The sequence below is a fragment of the Heterodontus francisci genome, chromosome 5, assembly GCF_036365525.1.
Source record: "Heterodontus francisci isolate sHetFra1 chromosome 5, sHetFra1.hap1, whole genome shotgun sequence".
NCBI lineage: Eukaryota > Metazoa > Chordata > Chondrichthyes > Heterodontiformes > Heterodontidae > Heterodontus > Heterodontus francisci.
This window is the reverse complement of record NC_090375.1, coordinates 75,438,623-75,455,672: the sequence shown is the minus strand read 5'-3', so window position 1 is coordinate 75,455,672 and position 17,050 is coordinate 75,438,623. Positions and strand designations below refer to the sequence as shown.

The 17,050-nt window shown below is 41.2% G+C and overlaps 1 protein-coding gene across 5 annotated transcripts in view; it reads left to right on the top strand.

The window, feature by feature from the left end:
• LOC137369916 (copine-3-like) overlaps positions 1-17,050 on the top strand; it is an 84,234-nt gene that overhangs the window by 23,040 nt on the left and 44,144 nt on the right. For all 5 annotated transcript variants that reach the window (XM_068031646.1, XM_068031650.1, XM_068031648.1 and 2 more), the window contains exons 3-7: positions 1,306-1,485; positions 6,177-6,251; positions 7,037-7,108; positions 7,928-8,011; positions 12,636-12,725. In XM_068031646.1, coding sequence (XP_067887747.1) covers positions 1,306-1,485; positions 6,177-6,251; positions 7,037-7,108; positions 7,928-8,011; positions 12,636-12,725 — 501 coding nt within the window. The remainder of the gene's footprint in view (positions 1-1,305; positions 1,486-6,176; positions 6,252-7,036; positions 7,109-7,927; positions 8,012-12,635; positions 12,726-17,050) is intronic.

Here is a 17,050-nt window from a genome sequence, read left to right as displayed (position 1 = left end):
TCCGTATCGGTAACTGGGTAAAACATTTTAATATATGTTGTGACCCGTGGAGAAGTGGAACTAGGGAAGGACAGTCTTGTTTTCTAATAAGTTAATAATGTTTATTAAAGCAACCTGGTTGGTGGATTTTATTCTGAAATAAAAATATGGTATATAATTGGCAGAATTGGGAACTGGGTAAAACATTTTCAATATAATTTGTGACCCGTGGAGAAGTAGAACTAGAGAAAGACCGTGCTCCAGCCTCGGTCGTAATGCTCCACAGCCCTCAGGAAACAAATGACGGAGGAGGGTGAATTAGTCAAATCAGGTACTGAAGGAGAAATAGAGAGGGAATGACTTATTGCGTTAAGGAAAAGAGAAAAAATGACAGGAAAAGTAAGAAAAAAATTAGCAGCTTTAAAATCTTTAAAAGTAATTTACTCCATTTAGAGTGAGACTTAACAGTTTGAAACACTCTTTTGTGGGCCCAAGAGATGGATTGGCAATACAGTAAAAATTTTCACTTTGTTATAAGCATCTCTCCCTCTATGTCATGTCCTCGTTGGCCGAGGGTTGCTAATCATGGCTAATGCCATAATATCACTGCGGGGCAATGTGAGGAGGCAGGTCCCAAGAACAACTTCAGACGGTATGGGGATTGGAGTTATTCACCACATTTTAGCCAACTGAGCTAACCAACCTCACCCCCCCACCAATGCCTGAAATGACCAACACATGCCTTTTTCCCTACCTGAACTTTACCCCCTAAACTTCTAACATTTGGTCTATAAACCACTTCCCACCATCCCCACATCCAATATAAAATGATTTCTCTGCTCCTCAACCCCTCCCGCCCTGAAAGTTTTATTACTCCCCCCTCCCCACCAGGTTCTCGCCTCAGAACTCCGTGCGGAGTTCCGAAGGCGCGCGGAGGCCGTAAAATCAGCATGGGACTCCAGGTAAGATAATTTGAATAGAATTAATGTCAATCTACATATGGAGATGAAGGGCCTGCCACCGAGGTTGGGGGGGGTGGTGCACACCAAGATCCCCCTGCCGCTGGTAATATGCGGTGGGCCCTTCGTGACATCGCAGGTTGAGGCGGGCCTCTCCCTGTAAAATTTTACTGGTCCCTGCAGTGTGAGGGGGGCTGGTAAAATTCAACCCTTGTTTTTCTAGGGAGATTTGGCCTGCCTACTTTTTCAGTAACCCTGTTGTTTAGTACTTGATGTAAACTGACTGGCTTTAAATCAATGGCTATATCTGGAGAAACATGTTTTATTTTTATTGCCTTCATTAAGTTGGGGCATATTTATTTTGTAGATTGATCGCACGGAAAGAGTTAAAAACTGTCTCGCTCCAAAGTTCTCAAAGAAGTTCCTGGTGGATTACTACTTCGAGCAGGTTCAGAAATTGAAGTTTGGAATTTATGATATTGACAACAAAACAATTGACTTGAAGGATGATGACTTCCTGGGGCATTTTGAATGCACTCTGGGACAGGTAAATACCATGGTTTTGTTATAATTCCATATCTCGCATACTCTGGGTGCTTTCCTACAATTCTGGGTCATTCATTGATTATGAAAGAATTTAAACTCTCACTGAAGTTCAGACTTTTGTTTAAAAAGAGAAATCTTGATTTATCTTTGCTACAACCAGATTTATACCCATTTTTGTCCCAAGTTTAAACCAATGTGAATAAGAAGAAAACGTGCTCTCAATAGCATGAATGAAGTGCAGCATTGATGGGACACCATTTAACTGTTTGCTTACCAAAGCTCAAGAAATAAATGATCACAAAGTTGTATTTTCTTAACTGTATACATGCAAAGATAGCATGGTTATTGAAGTAATCATCACAAATAGTACAATAACTTGGTTCAAGAATCATTTGCCTTGAAGTTTAATGTCTGCATACTTCAGTTTATGTAGTAACACTATCAGTGCTAGAACAAATACTAATCATTGTGAGCCATTTACAAAGTAGATTTGAGAGAATGCAAAAGCAACATAATAATGTCTCTGTTTAACTTTTTCAATGAATTTTCATCTTCCTAACTGTGAAAATGCTTGGAAAATAAGTCTCCCTTTGAGGTATTAGCAGTTTTAGCGGGCTTAAAAGTGGACAAATCCCCAGGCTCAGATGAGATATATCCCAGGCTGTTAAGGGCGGAGATAGCAGGGGTTCTGATGCAAATTTTCAAATCCTCTCTGGCCACAGGACTGGAGGACAGTGAATGTGGTACCGTTATTCAAGAAGGGTAGCAGGGATAAACCAGGTAATTACAGGCCAGTGAGCCTAACATCAGTGGTAGGGAAACTATTGGAAAAATTTCTGAGGGACAGGATTAATGTCCGCTTGGAGAGGTAGGGATTAATCAAGGATAGTCAGCATGGCTTTGTCAGGGGGAAATCATGTCTAACAAACTCAGTTGAATTTTTCGAGGAGGTGACTAGATGTGTAGATGAGGGTAAAGCAGTTGATGTAGTTTACATGGACTTCAGTAAGGCTTTTGATAAGGTCCCACATGGGAGATTGGTTAAGAAGGTAAGAGCCCATGGGATCCAGGGCAATTTGGCAAATTGGATCCAAAATTGGCTTAGTGGGTGACGGTCGAGGGTTGTTTTTGCGAATGGAAGCCTGTGACCAGTGGTGTACCACAGGGATCGGTGCTGGGACCCTTGCTGTTTGTAGTGTACATTAATGATTTAGACGTAAGTATAGGAGGTATTATAAGTAAGTTTGCAGATGACATGAAAATTGGTGGTGTCATAAATAGTGGGGAAGAAAGCCTTAGATTACAGGACCATATAGATGGGCTGGTAAGATGGGTAGAGCTGTGGCAAATGGAATTTAATCCTGAGAAGTGTGAGGTGATGCATTTGGGAAGACTAACAAGGCAAGGTAACATACAATGGATGGTAGGACCCTAGGAAGTACAGAAGGACCTTGGCGTACTTGTCCATAGATCACTGAAGGAAGCAGCAAAAGTAGATAAGGTGTTAGGAAGGCATATGGGATACTTGCCTTTATCAGCCGTGGCATAGAATATAAGAGCAGTGAGGTTACGATGGAGCTGTACAAAACGCTAGTTAGGCCACAGCTGGAGGACTGTGTACAGTTCTGGTCACCACACTATAGGAAGGATGTGATTGCACTGGAGATGGTGCAGAGGAGATTCACCAGGATGTTGCCTGGGCTGGAGCATTTTGGTTATGAAGACAGACTGGCTGGGCTAGGGTTGTTTTCCTTAGAACAGAGAAGGATGAGGGGGGACATGATTGAGGTATACAAAATTATGCGGGGCATAGATAGGGTAGATAGGAAGTAACTTTTTTCCTTTAGCAGAGGTGTCAATAACCAGGGGGCATAGATTTAAGGTAAGGGGCAGGAGGTTTGGAGGGGATTTGAGGAAAAAATGTTTTCACCCAGAGGGTGGTTGGAATGTGGAACACACTGCCTGAAGGGGTGGTAGTAGCAGGAACCCTCACAACATTTAAGAAGTATTTAGATGAGCACTTGAAACGCTATAGCATACAAGGCTACGGGCCAAGTGCTGGAAAATGGGATTAGAATAGATATGTGCTTGATTGTTGACACAGTCGGGATGGGCCGAAGGGCCTATTTCTCTGCTGTATAACTCTGACTCCCTCTGCTTTTTCCACTCCTCACGCAGGTATAACACACATAATTGAAGAGTAAATTTTCCTTATTGAACTCTATCAGAATAACCAATCCTACTGCACCACTCTCTCATTTTCTTGCATTATATGTTTGTGTGAAGTTAAATTAGTGATTTGGTGCCACACTGCTGAATTATGAACAGTATTGCCCTAAGAACTCCAGTCTGAGAGAGATGTACTTATAGCTAGCTACTTTTTTTTTCACTGGCTGTACTCACCCATACAGAAACCTCCATAATACCTTTAGGTGTATGTAGCAGGAAGAATGAGAGGAGGAATGTTCATTTTTAAAGGAATCAATTTACTGTGTATATTTTAAAATGTATTCTCCCTTTAACTATAGAGGCTGAATCTTTAGTTTCAAAGGCTGGTTTTGAAATTTGCTTTTGGAAAGCTTTCTATAAATGGATTATTCTTTCAGAGAGCCAGCATAGTGTGATTGGCTAAATGGCTGCCTCCTGAAAAATTCAACATTCTAAGCTTTCCTAAGAAATTCTTGAGATGGGAATATTTTCATTAGAAGGGTGCAAGGTGGGAGGCTGGCCAGCATATCATTGGAATAGTCGAGTCCACAGGTAACAACAGCAGATGAAGGTTTCAGCAGCAGATGAGCTGAGGAGATAGCAATGTGAATTTAAGAAAATCTGAATGGTTTATATTTAGAAATACTATATTAGTTGTCTTGTGACTTCCCATTGCATACACGGTACTGAATTTCTGTTTATTCAAAATGCTACCCAACACTGTCATTATTTTATGTATTGTTAAATTACTGTTGACAGTTCACGAGAGTTCAAGTCTCCTGGCTGGCCATTTTTAAGTTTCTAGTGCTGCCTTCTAGTGGTTAGCTTTGACAGTTAGTAGATGCGTCATGCAGATTGGGTAGGTTCCAAGTGCCCTGGATTAATTTTTTAAAAATATTTTGTTCAAGGGATGTAGGCATTGCAGGCTAGGGCAGCATTTATTGCCCATCCCAAATGTCCTTCGTAAGATGGTGGCGAGCTGTTGTCTTGAACTGCTGCAGTCCTAGGTACACTCAGTGCTGTTAGGAAGGGAGTTCCAGGATTATTATCCAGTGACAGTGAAGGAACTGCAATATAGTTCCCAAGACAGGATGGTTTGTGGCTTGGAGGGGAACTTGCAGGTGGTGGTGTTCCCATGCATCTGCTGTCCTTGTCCTTCTAGGTGGTAGAGGCCACAGTTTTTGAAGGTGCTAACGAAGGAGCCTTGGTGAGTTGTATTGATGTAGACTGGGTATTTATTTTTAGCTCTAGAAATTTTTTTTGGTCTTTGACATTCTGGAGTGCTGAATACCCTTTTAAATTGCATGAAATCTGTTTTTCAAAAAATGTTGAGTATTATCTATTGATAGTTGGTGAAAGTACAATGAATTTTGTAAACATGTAACCTTTTCAGTGTAGACATGAGTGCAAGTACTGGGGATAGCACAGGCAACAAAATGAGACTTCCCCTGTCGCATATATTAAAACGCACATGTAACTCATGTTTCTGTAAAATTACTCTGAACAATTTTCTTTAAATATAACTTCTCCTCCCCAATATTCTTTAAACCCTTTGTCTGACTTTGGTTGTCAAAATCTATCAGTACTGTGAATTAAAATGAGGGAACAAATTATAGTGAAAATATGATTTGATATTTGGAGAATTTTAACCTTAGACCAGTTAATACAAAAGTGAAGTTATCCTATGTGTTCATTAGCTTATTAAAACATTGTTTTTCCTTCACCTAATGAGTTCCTTGCTACTTTTCATGAGTTTCCACTGGGGGTGCAGAATGATAAAGGATGTGGGTTGTTTCATGTCTTCAAATTTTGCATTTTTAAATAAATTCATGGATATCATAATACAAATCTTTAATAACTGCCAATCAAGTAAATGATCTATTGCTTGGCCCATATGCATGCGATAACATGCTAATTTGTACATTAGAGGATATAATGACTTACAACTTCAGTGCCCCTTGGAATTTGGATGTCTGGTGCAAATTAGTTTCTAACGATCCTTCCAATTTATTTTTACATTTCCTCATTTGATTTTTTTCAAATGTTCACCTCTCTGGTTAATCCTTAGATCCAGTTTATATGACATTACTGCACTTTAACAGAAACTTTCAATGTTTGTGTGCTGAATTTGCATGCTAGCTGCCTTGACAGACAATAGTATTTGAGATACTTAGCAGCATTGTGTGCAAGAATGGTTCATTTGTCTTGTCTGATGACCCATTCATTTTTATTTGGCCCTTCCTAAAGATAAGTTCTTGATCTTTCCTGGTAACATGGCCATTCTGCAGTATGATGGGGGAAATCATTGGTGTGAACTGATGAGCTGCCTGTCTTTCCTTTGATACTGCAATGGGTCAGCTGGTTTCAATTCATTTTAAACTTTACGTTGCTATTGTGAAATCTTCCTGCTTGGTGCATAAACAGCTTTATCAGCTGCAATCATAGTTTATCATCAAGCTGATTATGGTTCAATTGTTTTGACAGATTGTCTCGAGCAAGAAACTGATGAGACCTCTCCTACTGAAAAATGGAAAGCTTGCAGGAAAAGGAACGATCTCGGTAAAGACCTAATCTGCTTCAGACATTCTGTACAATTCAAGTGGGATGCAGATTAATGCCCTGAAATGTTAAAGTTGGATAAGGTTTTATGGTGTTTAATGTTTCATATAGCAACTTGAAAGATTAGAAGTATTTTTAGTGGCTCGAACAGTATTTTCAGCAGGTGTGTTTGCCTAAAGGTTCCGATACATTAAGCTTTTTAAATTGGGAACATTGTGAGTATATGAACACAAGTCTGTCTGTTGTACCCTGCTTAGGGCAATAGCACTGTTGCTTATCTATTGGGGTGTAAATTCTTAATGCTGTCTTGAAAATTAGAAACCTAGTAAGCAGTAAAACACCCCAAAGATAATTTTAATTTCCAGCATTATGTTCCAAGATATGGGGGCAGAAATTGTATTTGCCCAGCTTGCTGTGCATCATGGATTAAATTTCACTATTTCTGTAGTTTTTAAGATGAGCAGTCTGTAAAGTTATTCAAATGGTCTTGTGGTATCTTGTGTTTTTTTTAACTTGAATTATCAGCAAGTGTGACAGCATGCATCAAGTGGAGTTCAAGTGTAATCTTGCTGTCAGTAGAACTAATAACAAGGAAGTAAATAGACTGCTCAAAATTTAATTTGGTATTTGAATCCTGTGAGGTAAGATTATTGAAATTAAGATTAATGTACACTAAGTATAAATCCTTCCAACATCGTAAGCACATTTCCAAAGCTAGTAGACGATGGAAGTGTGTTTACTAGGACCACCTATTTTTAAAAAAAATAAAATTTCTTGGCTCTTAGATTTTGGCAGAAGAAGTGAAAGATAACAGGATGGTAAACTTTCAAGTTCAAGCACGGAATCTTGATAAGAAGGTATTGTTAAACTTTTACTAAAATTCCAATTGTTTTTTTAAAACTAATCTGTTCCACCACTAACATGCACCCCCAACCCACCCCCACATCTTTGCCATGCAGCCAACAGTGAGTGAGAGAGCAGTCATCCACATATGTGATGCTAAGAGCAGTTTGAGTGCAACTTGGCGATTAACATCCCCCACTATTTTTTTGCATTTCAGATCTTTGTTAGACACTTCTTTATAGTGGTCATGCTGAGATTTTCCTACTTTTTTAAAAAAAAAAATCATTGTCGAGATGTGGGTGTCGCTGGCCTGGCCAAGATTTATTGCCCATCTCTATTTGCCCTGAGAAGGTAAAAGTGGCCCTTCTTGAACCATGTGGCAAGGTTCTTTCAGTTTGAAACAATTGAGTGGTTGCTAGGTGACTTCAGAGGAGAGTTGAGTTAACCATGTTGGTGTGAGACTGGAGGCACAATAGAGACCAGACAGGGTAAGAGTGGTGGGCTTCTTCCCTCAAGGACATCCAGTCTTTTTCTTTTACAGCAATACAACAGCTCTATGGTCTTTCTTAATTCCCGATATCCAAAAAAAATTCCAATTCTCAAACTGACGGGATTTGAATTTACGCTTTCTGGATTATTAGTCCAAGTATCTGGATTATTAATCCTGGAACATAACCGACACGCTAATGTACCACTTCCCACCTTTTCTGAGCTTTGTTATTTTCAGTGCAATGCATCTAATAAATAAAGTTTCTGGTTTATAATGTATTCCATTTCTATCTAAGCAATGATTGTTCCCTTTTTTTTTATTACTCCGTAATGGTGTTGGTCAGGATCTCTTTGGGAAATCAGATCCTTATTTGGAGTTCCATAAACAGACTGAGGATGGAAAGTGGCAAATGGCACATAGAACAGAGGTAAGGTATCTGCCTTAAGAGATAACTGCTGGCAATTTGCTTTAATCAAATATTAAGACACTGATCATTTTACTTTAGTCCTTATGTAAAGCATTTAATGACTTACTTTGGACTCGCTGTGGAGCATCCCCGATGCTGAGGATATCGTGGATAGCACGTTTAGCGAGGTGGTCACACCGCAGGTAATGGCTGCAGAGGCAGAAAAGGGATGGGTGACCACCAGGAGGAGTAGTAGGCACAGGCAGGTAGTGCAGGGGTCCCCTGTGGCCATCCCTCTCTCAAACAGATATACTGCTTTGGATACCGTTTGGGGGGGGGGGGGGTTGGCCTCTCAGGGGAAAGCAGCAACAGCCAATTTTGTGGCACACGGATGGCTCTGCTGCACAGGAGGGGGTGAAAAAGAGTGGGAGAGCCATACTGATAAGGGATTCAATTGTAAGGGGAACATATAGGTGTTTCTGTGGCTGCAAACGAGACTCCAGGATGGTATGTTGTCTCCCTGGTGCTAGGGTCAAGGATGTCTTGGAGTGGCTGCAGGACATTCTGAAGGGAGAAGGTGAACAGTCAGAGGCCATGGTACACATTGGTACCAACGACATAGGTAGAAAGAGGGATGAGGTCCTGCAACAAGAATTTAGGGAGCTAGGTAGCAGATTAAAAAGCAGGACCTCAAAGGATGTAATCTCTGGATTACTCCCGGTGCCACGTGCTAGTGAGTGAAGGAAAAGGAGGATAGAGCAGATGAATGCGTGGCTGAGGAGGTGGTGCAGGAGGGAGGGCTTTAGTTTCCTGGATCACTGGGTCTGTTTCTCGCAAAGGTGGGACCTGTACAAGTTGGATGGGTTGCACCTGAACCGGAGCTGGACCAACATTCTTGCTGGGAGGTTTGCTAGTGCTGTTGGCAGGGGGGTTAAACTAATTTGGCAGGAGGATGGGATACAGAGTGGAGATACAGTAGGGGGTGATGCCTAGTCAAATATAGAAGAGAAACTGAGTCAGTCTGGAAGGCAGAGCAAATATAGACCTCTTGAGGCACAAGTGAAAAATGCAAGGCTGGATTGCATCTATTTTAGTGCAAGGAGTCATACAAGTAAGGCAGATAAATTGAGGGCATTGATTAGCACATGGCATTATGATATTGCTATCACAGCGACATGGTTGAGGGAGGGGCAGGACTGGCAACTCCATATTCCAGGTTATAGAATCTTCAGGAGTGATAGGGGAGGGGGTAAAAGAGGAGGTGGCATTGCACTGTTGATCAAGGAGTCAACTGCTCCAGTAAGGAAGTTTGATATCTTAGAAGCTTCCTCAAATGAGGCCATATGGGTAAAACTTAAAAAACCAAAAGGGGGCAATCGCTTGGCTGGGAGTATATTACAGGCCTCCAAACAGTCAGGGAGAGATAGAGGAGCAGATATGTAGGCAAAGCTCAGAGGTGTAAAAATAACAGGGTAATAGGGGATTTCAACTTCCCCAATATCAACTGGGATAGTCTTCGTGCAAAAGGCTTAAAGGGGGCGGAATTCTTAAAATACATACAGGAGAGCTTTTTGAGCCAGTACGTAGAAAGTCCTACAAGAGAAGGGGCAGTACTGACCTAATCCTAGGGAATGAAGCCAGACAAGTGGTAGAAGTGTCAGCGGGGGAAGATTTCGGGGATAGTGACCATAACTCTAAGATTTAAGGTAGTTATGGAAAAACACAAAGATGGACCGGAAATAAAGGTACTGAACGGGGGAAGGCCTATTTTAATATGATGAAACAGGATCTGGCTAAAGTGGACTGGGAGCAGCTACTTGTAGGAAAGTCTACATCAGATCAGTAGGTGTCATTCAAAGAGGAAATAGTGAGAGTTCAGAGCCAACATGTACCCATTAAGGTGACGGGTAGGACCAAGGGGGAGCCCTGGATGTCGAGGGATATAGAGGATTGAATGAGGGAAAAAAAAATAGGAGGCTTATGGCCGATTCTGGGCACGACATTTTAGGAAGGATGTAAAGGCATTAGAGAGTATGCAGTAAAGGTTTACGAGAACGGTTGCAGAGATTTGGGACTTCAGTTACATGGGTACATGAGAACATAGGAGCAGGAGTAGGGCATTCAGCCTGCTCCACCATTCAGTATGATCATGGCTGATCATCCATTTTATTGCCTTTTTCCCACACTATCCTCATATCCCTTTGTCAATGGTATTTAGAAATCTGTCAATCTCTACTTTAAACATTCTCAATAACTGAGCTTCCAAGTCCTTGGGGGGGGGAGTGAATTCCAAAGATTCACAACCCTCTGAGTAGTTGGGGCTGTTCTTCTGAGAGAAGATTTGATAGATGTTCAAAATCATGAGGGGTCTGAACAGAGTAGATAGAGAGAAACTGTTGCAATTAGTGGAAAGGTTGAGAACCAGACATGATTTAAGGTGATTGACAAAAGAACCAAAGCTGAGATGAGGAAGATCTTTTTTACGCAACAAGTGGTTAGGATCTGGAATGCACTACCTGAGGGTGTGGTGGAGGAAGATTCAAATGTGGCTTTCAAAAGGGAATTGGATAATTACTTGAAGCGAGAAAATGTGCAGGGCTACAGGGAAAAGGCAGAAGAATGGGACTAGCTGAGTCACTTTTACAAAGAGCCGGCACAGATACGAAGGGCCAAATGGCCGCCTTCTGTTCTGTAATCATTCTATGATTCTATGTTATGAGGTTAACATTAACAATTCCATTTGTAGTGCCCTTAATAGAGAAAAAGGTACTTCAAAGAGGCATAAGAAAAACAGACTATGAGCCAAAAGAGAGATTGAGATTGGGAGATGACCAAACCATTGGGTTTTCTGGGAGGTCTTAAAAGAGGAGAGGGAGATAGAAAGGCATAGTAATTTAGGGAAGGGATTCCTGAAAGCAGTCGCAGGCACAGCTACTAATTGTGGGATACTAGGGGGAAAGTTGACGTGAGGCCAGAGTTAAGGAAACCAAGTGTTTTGAGGGTTTGTAGGGCTGGAGAAAATTGGAAGTTTGGGAAGGGGGGGGGCCTGTAAAAGAGTTTAAACACAAGGATGAGAATTTTAAGTTGTAGGTGTTGGGGGGTCGGGTAGCCCAGTGGGGATGGTTATGATAGTTGTGTGAGATTTGGTTTGGATTAAGATACTGACAGATTTTTGGATTTACTGAATTTGAGGTTGAAGGATGGGCGGTCAGCCTGAGACCGTGACTGGGGAGGGAAATAGAGTTGGTGAAGAGGTTGTGTAATTTGAAGACAGTGGTTTCAGACTTCCAACTCTTAAATTGGAGAAACTTATGGCTTATCCAAGCTTATGTATTATACAAACAGTTTGGCAATGGAGCGATTAAGGGAAGTGGTGGAGAGTTAGAGCTGGTGACGTTGGCATAAATATGGATGCTGACTCCATGGCTTCAGATAATGTGGTCAAGGAACAACTTGTAAAGGGGAAAGATGAATCCTTGGGGAACTCCAGAAGTGATAGTGTGGAGCTGAGAAGGCCAAGCCATTACTAGAGTTCTCCACTTAGAAGTGAATAGCTAAGAGTGGAACCAAGCAAAGTCAATCCCATGGCGTTCGATGGAGGAGGAGAGGTGTTGAATAAGGATTGTTCGATCAATTGTGTGGAAGGCTGCAGAGAGGATCAGAGGGTCAGTGCACTGCACATGTGGTTACGGAGAATGTTTTGGTATATGGGAGGGACTGAGATCTGATTTGAGGATTTCAAATGGGGTTATGGAAGCATTGGGCACATGTGGGAGGTGACAGCACATTCAAGGACTCTGAAAATGAAAAGGAGGTTAAAGATTGGACAGTAGTTTTCAAGGGCAAATGGATAAAGAATAGTCTTTTAAAGAGGGGGTGATGAGAGTAGTTTTGAAAGGTGGGGAGGGACAGTGCTGGAGGAGAGGGAACAATTTGCATTATTGATTGGCTAAAATGGTAGCCAAGGATCGAAATTGGCTGATTTGGGCTTTTAGGAGGGGAATGAGATTGAGGGAGCTGGAGATGGTTCTTGTGGGTGAAATGCTTATAGATGATTGAAGATGAGGAGAAATGACATTGAGAGATGGTGTTCTAGGCTTGTGTGGGGTAGGTGGGGGTGAATTTAGCTTGGTTAACTTGGGGAAGGGGAAGAAACAACAGAGGCAACAAGGTCAGTGGTTTCTAGTTTGGTAACCAAGAAATCCATGAACTCTTGCATGGTGGTAGAGGTGGAAGGGTTTAAAGAGGTAGTTTATCAACTGATACTAGAAAAAAGGAGGCTGGGGTTATCCAAATCAATGTCCAAAATAGGAAATTTTACTTCTATTATGTGGCTACTAAATTAATATTGGAGAAGGGGAGTGGGTATTCAGAAACACTGATTTCTCAAAATTTAAACTACACAGTAGAAAAGAAGATGCACCCCACCACTGACATTATGCAGTATGCCCAAGGGAAGAGTTTGGAGCTAGAGGCCCAAATGATACCATAATTGTCTGTTGTTCCAGATAATGGGCATAAATTGTTGATATAAAAATGAACTTAATTATAGCCTCAAACTCCCATTGCGAAGAGGAAATGATTGGAATAGGTTGTATTTCCAATTGTGTTCTTTCATCTCCTCCTTCTTTGTTTTCCTTCTCAGGTCATTCAAAACAACTTGAATCCCAGTTGGAAAGCATTTAAAATCCCTTTGCATTCCCTCTGTAATGGTGACTTACAGAGGCCAGTCAAGGTATTCATTTTTACCTAAATTAAGGAAATTAAATTACACTTTCAAAAGATCCATTGCCATTAATTGAAAAGATGAGAAAATATTTACCAATGTTTGCTGACCTGTGTGTTTAGTTACAGAGCAGATTGTCATTGCTTTCAGCTTGGCATGAAATTTGATCCTTCTGAAGGAAAAGCAACCCGTCATGTTTTTCAATTCGTCATTGGTTGATGTGTTATTGCTTAACTGTGCATGAGATTCCAGGCACCCCATTCTCTACCATGAATGCGTGGGTTGGACAGTGTTATTGCCAGTATTGGAAATAAAATTTTTTTCAACGAATTTACTGGTTTCAATCCTGGGAAAGTGCACATACAATTTTTGAGATGGTTTGAGTGTCATGTTGACTATTTTAAATTGTACATTTAATTATGCTTGGCAATGGGCCAGATTTTGCTAAAAATATAGCAGGATCTGAATGATGCTCTTATTTTGTTTAACCGAAACAGGCACAATGTGTGTACATGTTCTTTCTGTCTGCAAAATAAGTGACAGCCATTCGCTGGTTCATTGGTCAAGGCATTGCCTTGACCAATCAGTCAAGCTGCCTGGTTTAAATTTCAAACAAATCTGGGCAGTTAACTGTCAGCCATCATAAACTGGTGCATTCTCCATGGCAACCCCGCTACCAATCAGAGTAAACTTGCCAACCAGTCAGCACTCTCTTCTCATAGTATAAATTTGTTGCTCCCCTTATATTGGTAGTCTTGCAAATTGTCCTGATGAGTGCAAGGCCAAAAGCTTCGACAAAATGTCTCTTTTCAGCAATACTCAAGTTCTGTACTACCAAACGACTATAAGTTTAAAATACTAGTCTTAGACCCGCTCTTCTCTCCCTCAAACTGAATATAAAATTCAATCATATTGTGATCGCTGCTGCCTAAGGGCACCTTCACTATGAGGTCATTAATTAATCCTATCTCGTTGCACAATACCAGGTCTAGTATAGCCTGCTCTCTGGCTCCAAAACGTGCTGTTCTAAGAAACTATCCTGAAAACATTCTATGTACTCCTCATCTAGGCTACCTCTGTCCATCTGATTTTTCCAGTCTATCCCCCATGATTATTAACGTACCTTTCTGACAAGCTCCCATTATTTCTTCCTTTATACCCCGTCCTACTGTGTGCGTACTGTTAGGGGGCTTGTACACCACTCCCACAAGTGACTTCTTGCCTTTATTATTTCTCATCTCTACCTAGACTATATCTACATCCTGGTTTCCTGAACTTAGGTTATCCTTCTCTATTGCGCTAATCATTAATTAACAGAGCCACCCTCCACCTTTTCCTCGCCTCCTGTCCTTCCTAAATATCATGTACCCTTCAAAATTCAGGTCCCAATCTGTCATCCTTTAGCCATGTCTCTGTAATGGCTATCAGATTGTACTTATTTATTTCTATTTGCGCTATCCGTTCATCTGTTTTGTTGAGAATGCTACACACATTCAGATACAGAGCCTTTAGTTTTTTTCCTTTTTTATTTTTGTAACCTCTAGCCTTATCTACTAATTTACTCCTAGATTTGTACCTTCTGTCCCTTCCTGTCACGGACTGTTTATCATTTCCCATATTAATACCATTCCCTCTTGCCTTGTCTCTACTCTTTGATTTATAACATCTTCCCAAATTTGAAGACCGTCCCAACGGTATGCCCCACATTCCTCAGTACTGGTGCCTGTGCCCCATGAACCAGAACCCACCTTTACCACACCAGTGATAAATCCATGCATTCATTTCTCTAATCTTATTTGCCCTATGCCAGAGATTATTACTTTTAGAGGTTCTTAATTTGGTACCTTGCTTCTCAAACTGACTATGTAGATCCTCTTTCCTTGTCCTGCCTATGTTGGTGCCTACATGAACCATGATGACTGGATCGTTTCTCTCCAGCCCTGAGCAGATGTCCTGACCCCTGGCACCTGACTGACAACACAGCCTCTGGACTCTCACTTTTTGCTGCAGAGAAACTGTGTATTAACCCCCCTCCCTATACTGCCCCCAACTACTACTTTCCTTTTTGCTCCCCCCACTTGAATGGCTTCCTGTACCATGGTGCCATGGCCAGTCTGCTCATCCAACATGCAGACCTCGTTCTTACCCAGACTGGTTTCAAGCACCTCAAACCTGTGAAATGTATCTGATTTATTTCGCCACTGTTACATGTATGTTTAATTGTGTTTTTAGTTTAGTTTAGAGATACAGCACTGAAACGGGCCCTTCGGCCCACCAAGTCTGTGCCGACCATCAACCACCCATTTTATACTAATCCTACACTAATCCCATATTCCTACCACATCCCCAACTGTCCCTATATTTCCCTACCACCTACCTATACTAGGGGCAATTTATAATAGCCAATTTACCTACCAACCTGCAAGTCTTTTGGCTGTGGGAGGAAACCGGAGCACCCGGAGAAAACCCACGCAGACACAGGGAGAACTTGCAAACTCCACACAGGCAGTACCCAGAATTGAACCCGGGTCGCTGGAGCTGTGAGGCTGCGGTGCTAACCACTGCGCCACTGTGCCGCCCCCCCATATTCCCTATCACCTCCCTACGCTAGGGGCAATTTATAATGGCCAATTTACCTATCACCTGCAAGTCTTTTGGATGTGGGAGGAAACCGGAGCACCCGGCGAAAACCCACGCAGACACAGGGAGAACCCAGAATCGAACCCGGGTCGCTAGAGCTGTGAGGCTGCGGTGCTAACCACTGCGCCACCTGTTTGACAATTGCAAAGGGTGAGGCTCCTCCACTACTGTCTGCTAAGTCCCTTTACCTGCCTCACTCGCAGTCACACTCTCCTGTCCCTCACCGCTGACCAAAACAGAAGACCCTATTCTAAGTGGTGTGATTGTCTTCTGGTACAAAGTGTCTGGGGGTATCTCCCCCTCCCTGATGTTGCAGAGTGGCTTCCAGATCAATAATCCTGATCCAGAACTCCTCTAGCTGTTTGTGCTTTCTGCAGATGTGTTTATCCTGGATTGTGTTGGCATCCAGGCAATCCCACATTCCACAGCTGCAACACTACACCTGTCCTGCCATTGTTACTTATGTTGTTTATTAATTTACTTTAGTTACTTTTGTAATTAACTAAGAATAATTCCTATGTATACTATAATTTACTGTGCTTATTAAATGCTAGTACCGCCTACAACTAAGTTTTATACGTTCCTTAATTGGTATGCATTTTAGGTATTTTTAAATTTTCCCTAACTCTGTGTTCTGAGCTAGCTATTAACACACTCTGCCTTACATTAAGCACTTGCCAGCCAATCAACATACTAATTACTAAACTTTAATACTAATAAAAGCTTACAACCACTGATAAATTGAGTTTTGAAAGATAAATGAGCAAAATACTCATCAGCCAATCAACTTGCGACTTTCCTGTGATGTCACAACTCAAGTTCCCGTGCTGTTTTTAATCTCTCTCTAATCTTCGCAGCGTTGTACCCTTTTTCTTTCAATTTGATGCCACCCTTAACTTCCTTCGTTAGCCACGGATAGTGCATCCTCCTGGTAGAGTCTTTCGTGCTCAATGCAATATATCTTTCATGATAGTTATGAAATACTTCCTTAAATGTCTGCCACTGCTTCTCTACCGTGTTTTACTTGTTCTGGTTTACCTCAGTAAAAATTAATTCTATGATTTGAACTGTGCTTCTTTGTCCCAAGTAGAATTTTTTTTTAATATGTTACTGTATGTTGAATTGTAATTTCCTTCCCTTTCCCTGTAAATTGTATGACACTAAGTTTGAGCCATATTCTTCATTGAGATGGAATTTTAAAGTGGTATGAGTAGATAGACCTTATCCTAGACATCATTCTTAATAGGATATTGAAATGTTAACTACCAAAAATTAGCATCTTTCCACAACTTAATAAAAATTGAAGTTAAGATAATTTATTGAAGTGTTGCCATCAATTTTCAAGTATGGGATTTATTCAAATGTTGGGAATAAAAGTAAAGCTGGAGAGACCTGTGAACAATTATCAATTTATGGTTTAAGACAGTTATGAATAAAACAATATTAAGTAACCTTCATTGTCTTTTTACTTATTTTTTGCTGTTGTAGTCAATAAGTAAGTCTAATTATCTTTCAATACAATGACTGCTGTGGGGAAAGACCCCCCTTTCTTCATCCCTTCTGAGAATTCATCTTGCAGGACTATAAGATAAACATTGCCTGCCGTTAACCAAAAAATGTGAAATTGGAAGTTTTTCCTTTCTGCAAAGGAATATACGTTTGCTAACACAGTGTGATAGTAACGCATGTGGGGA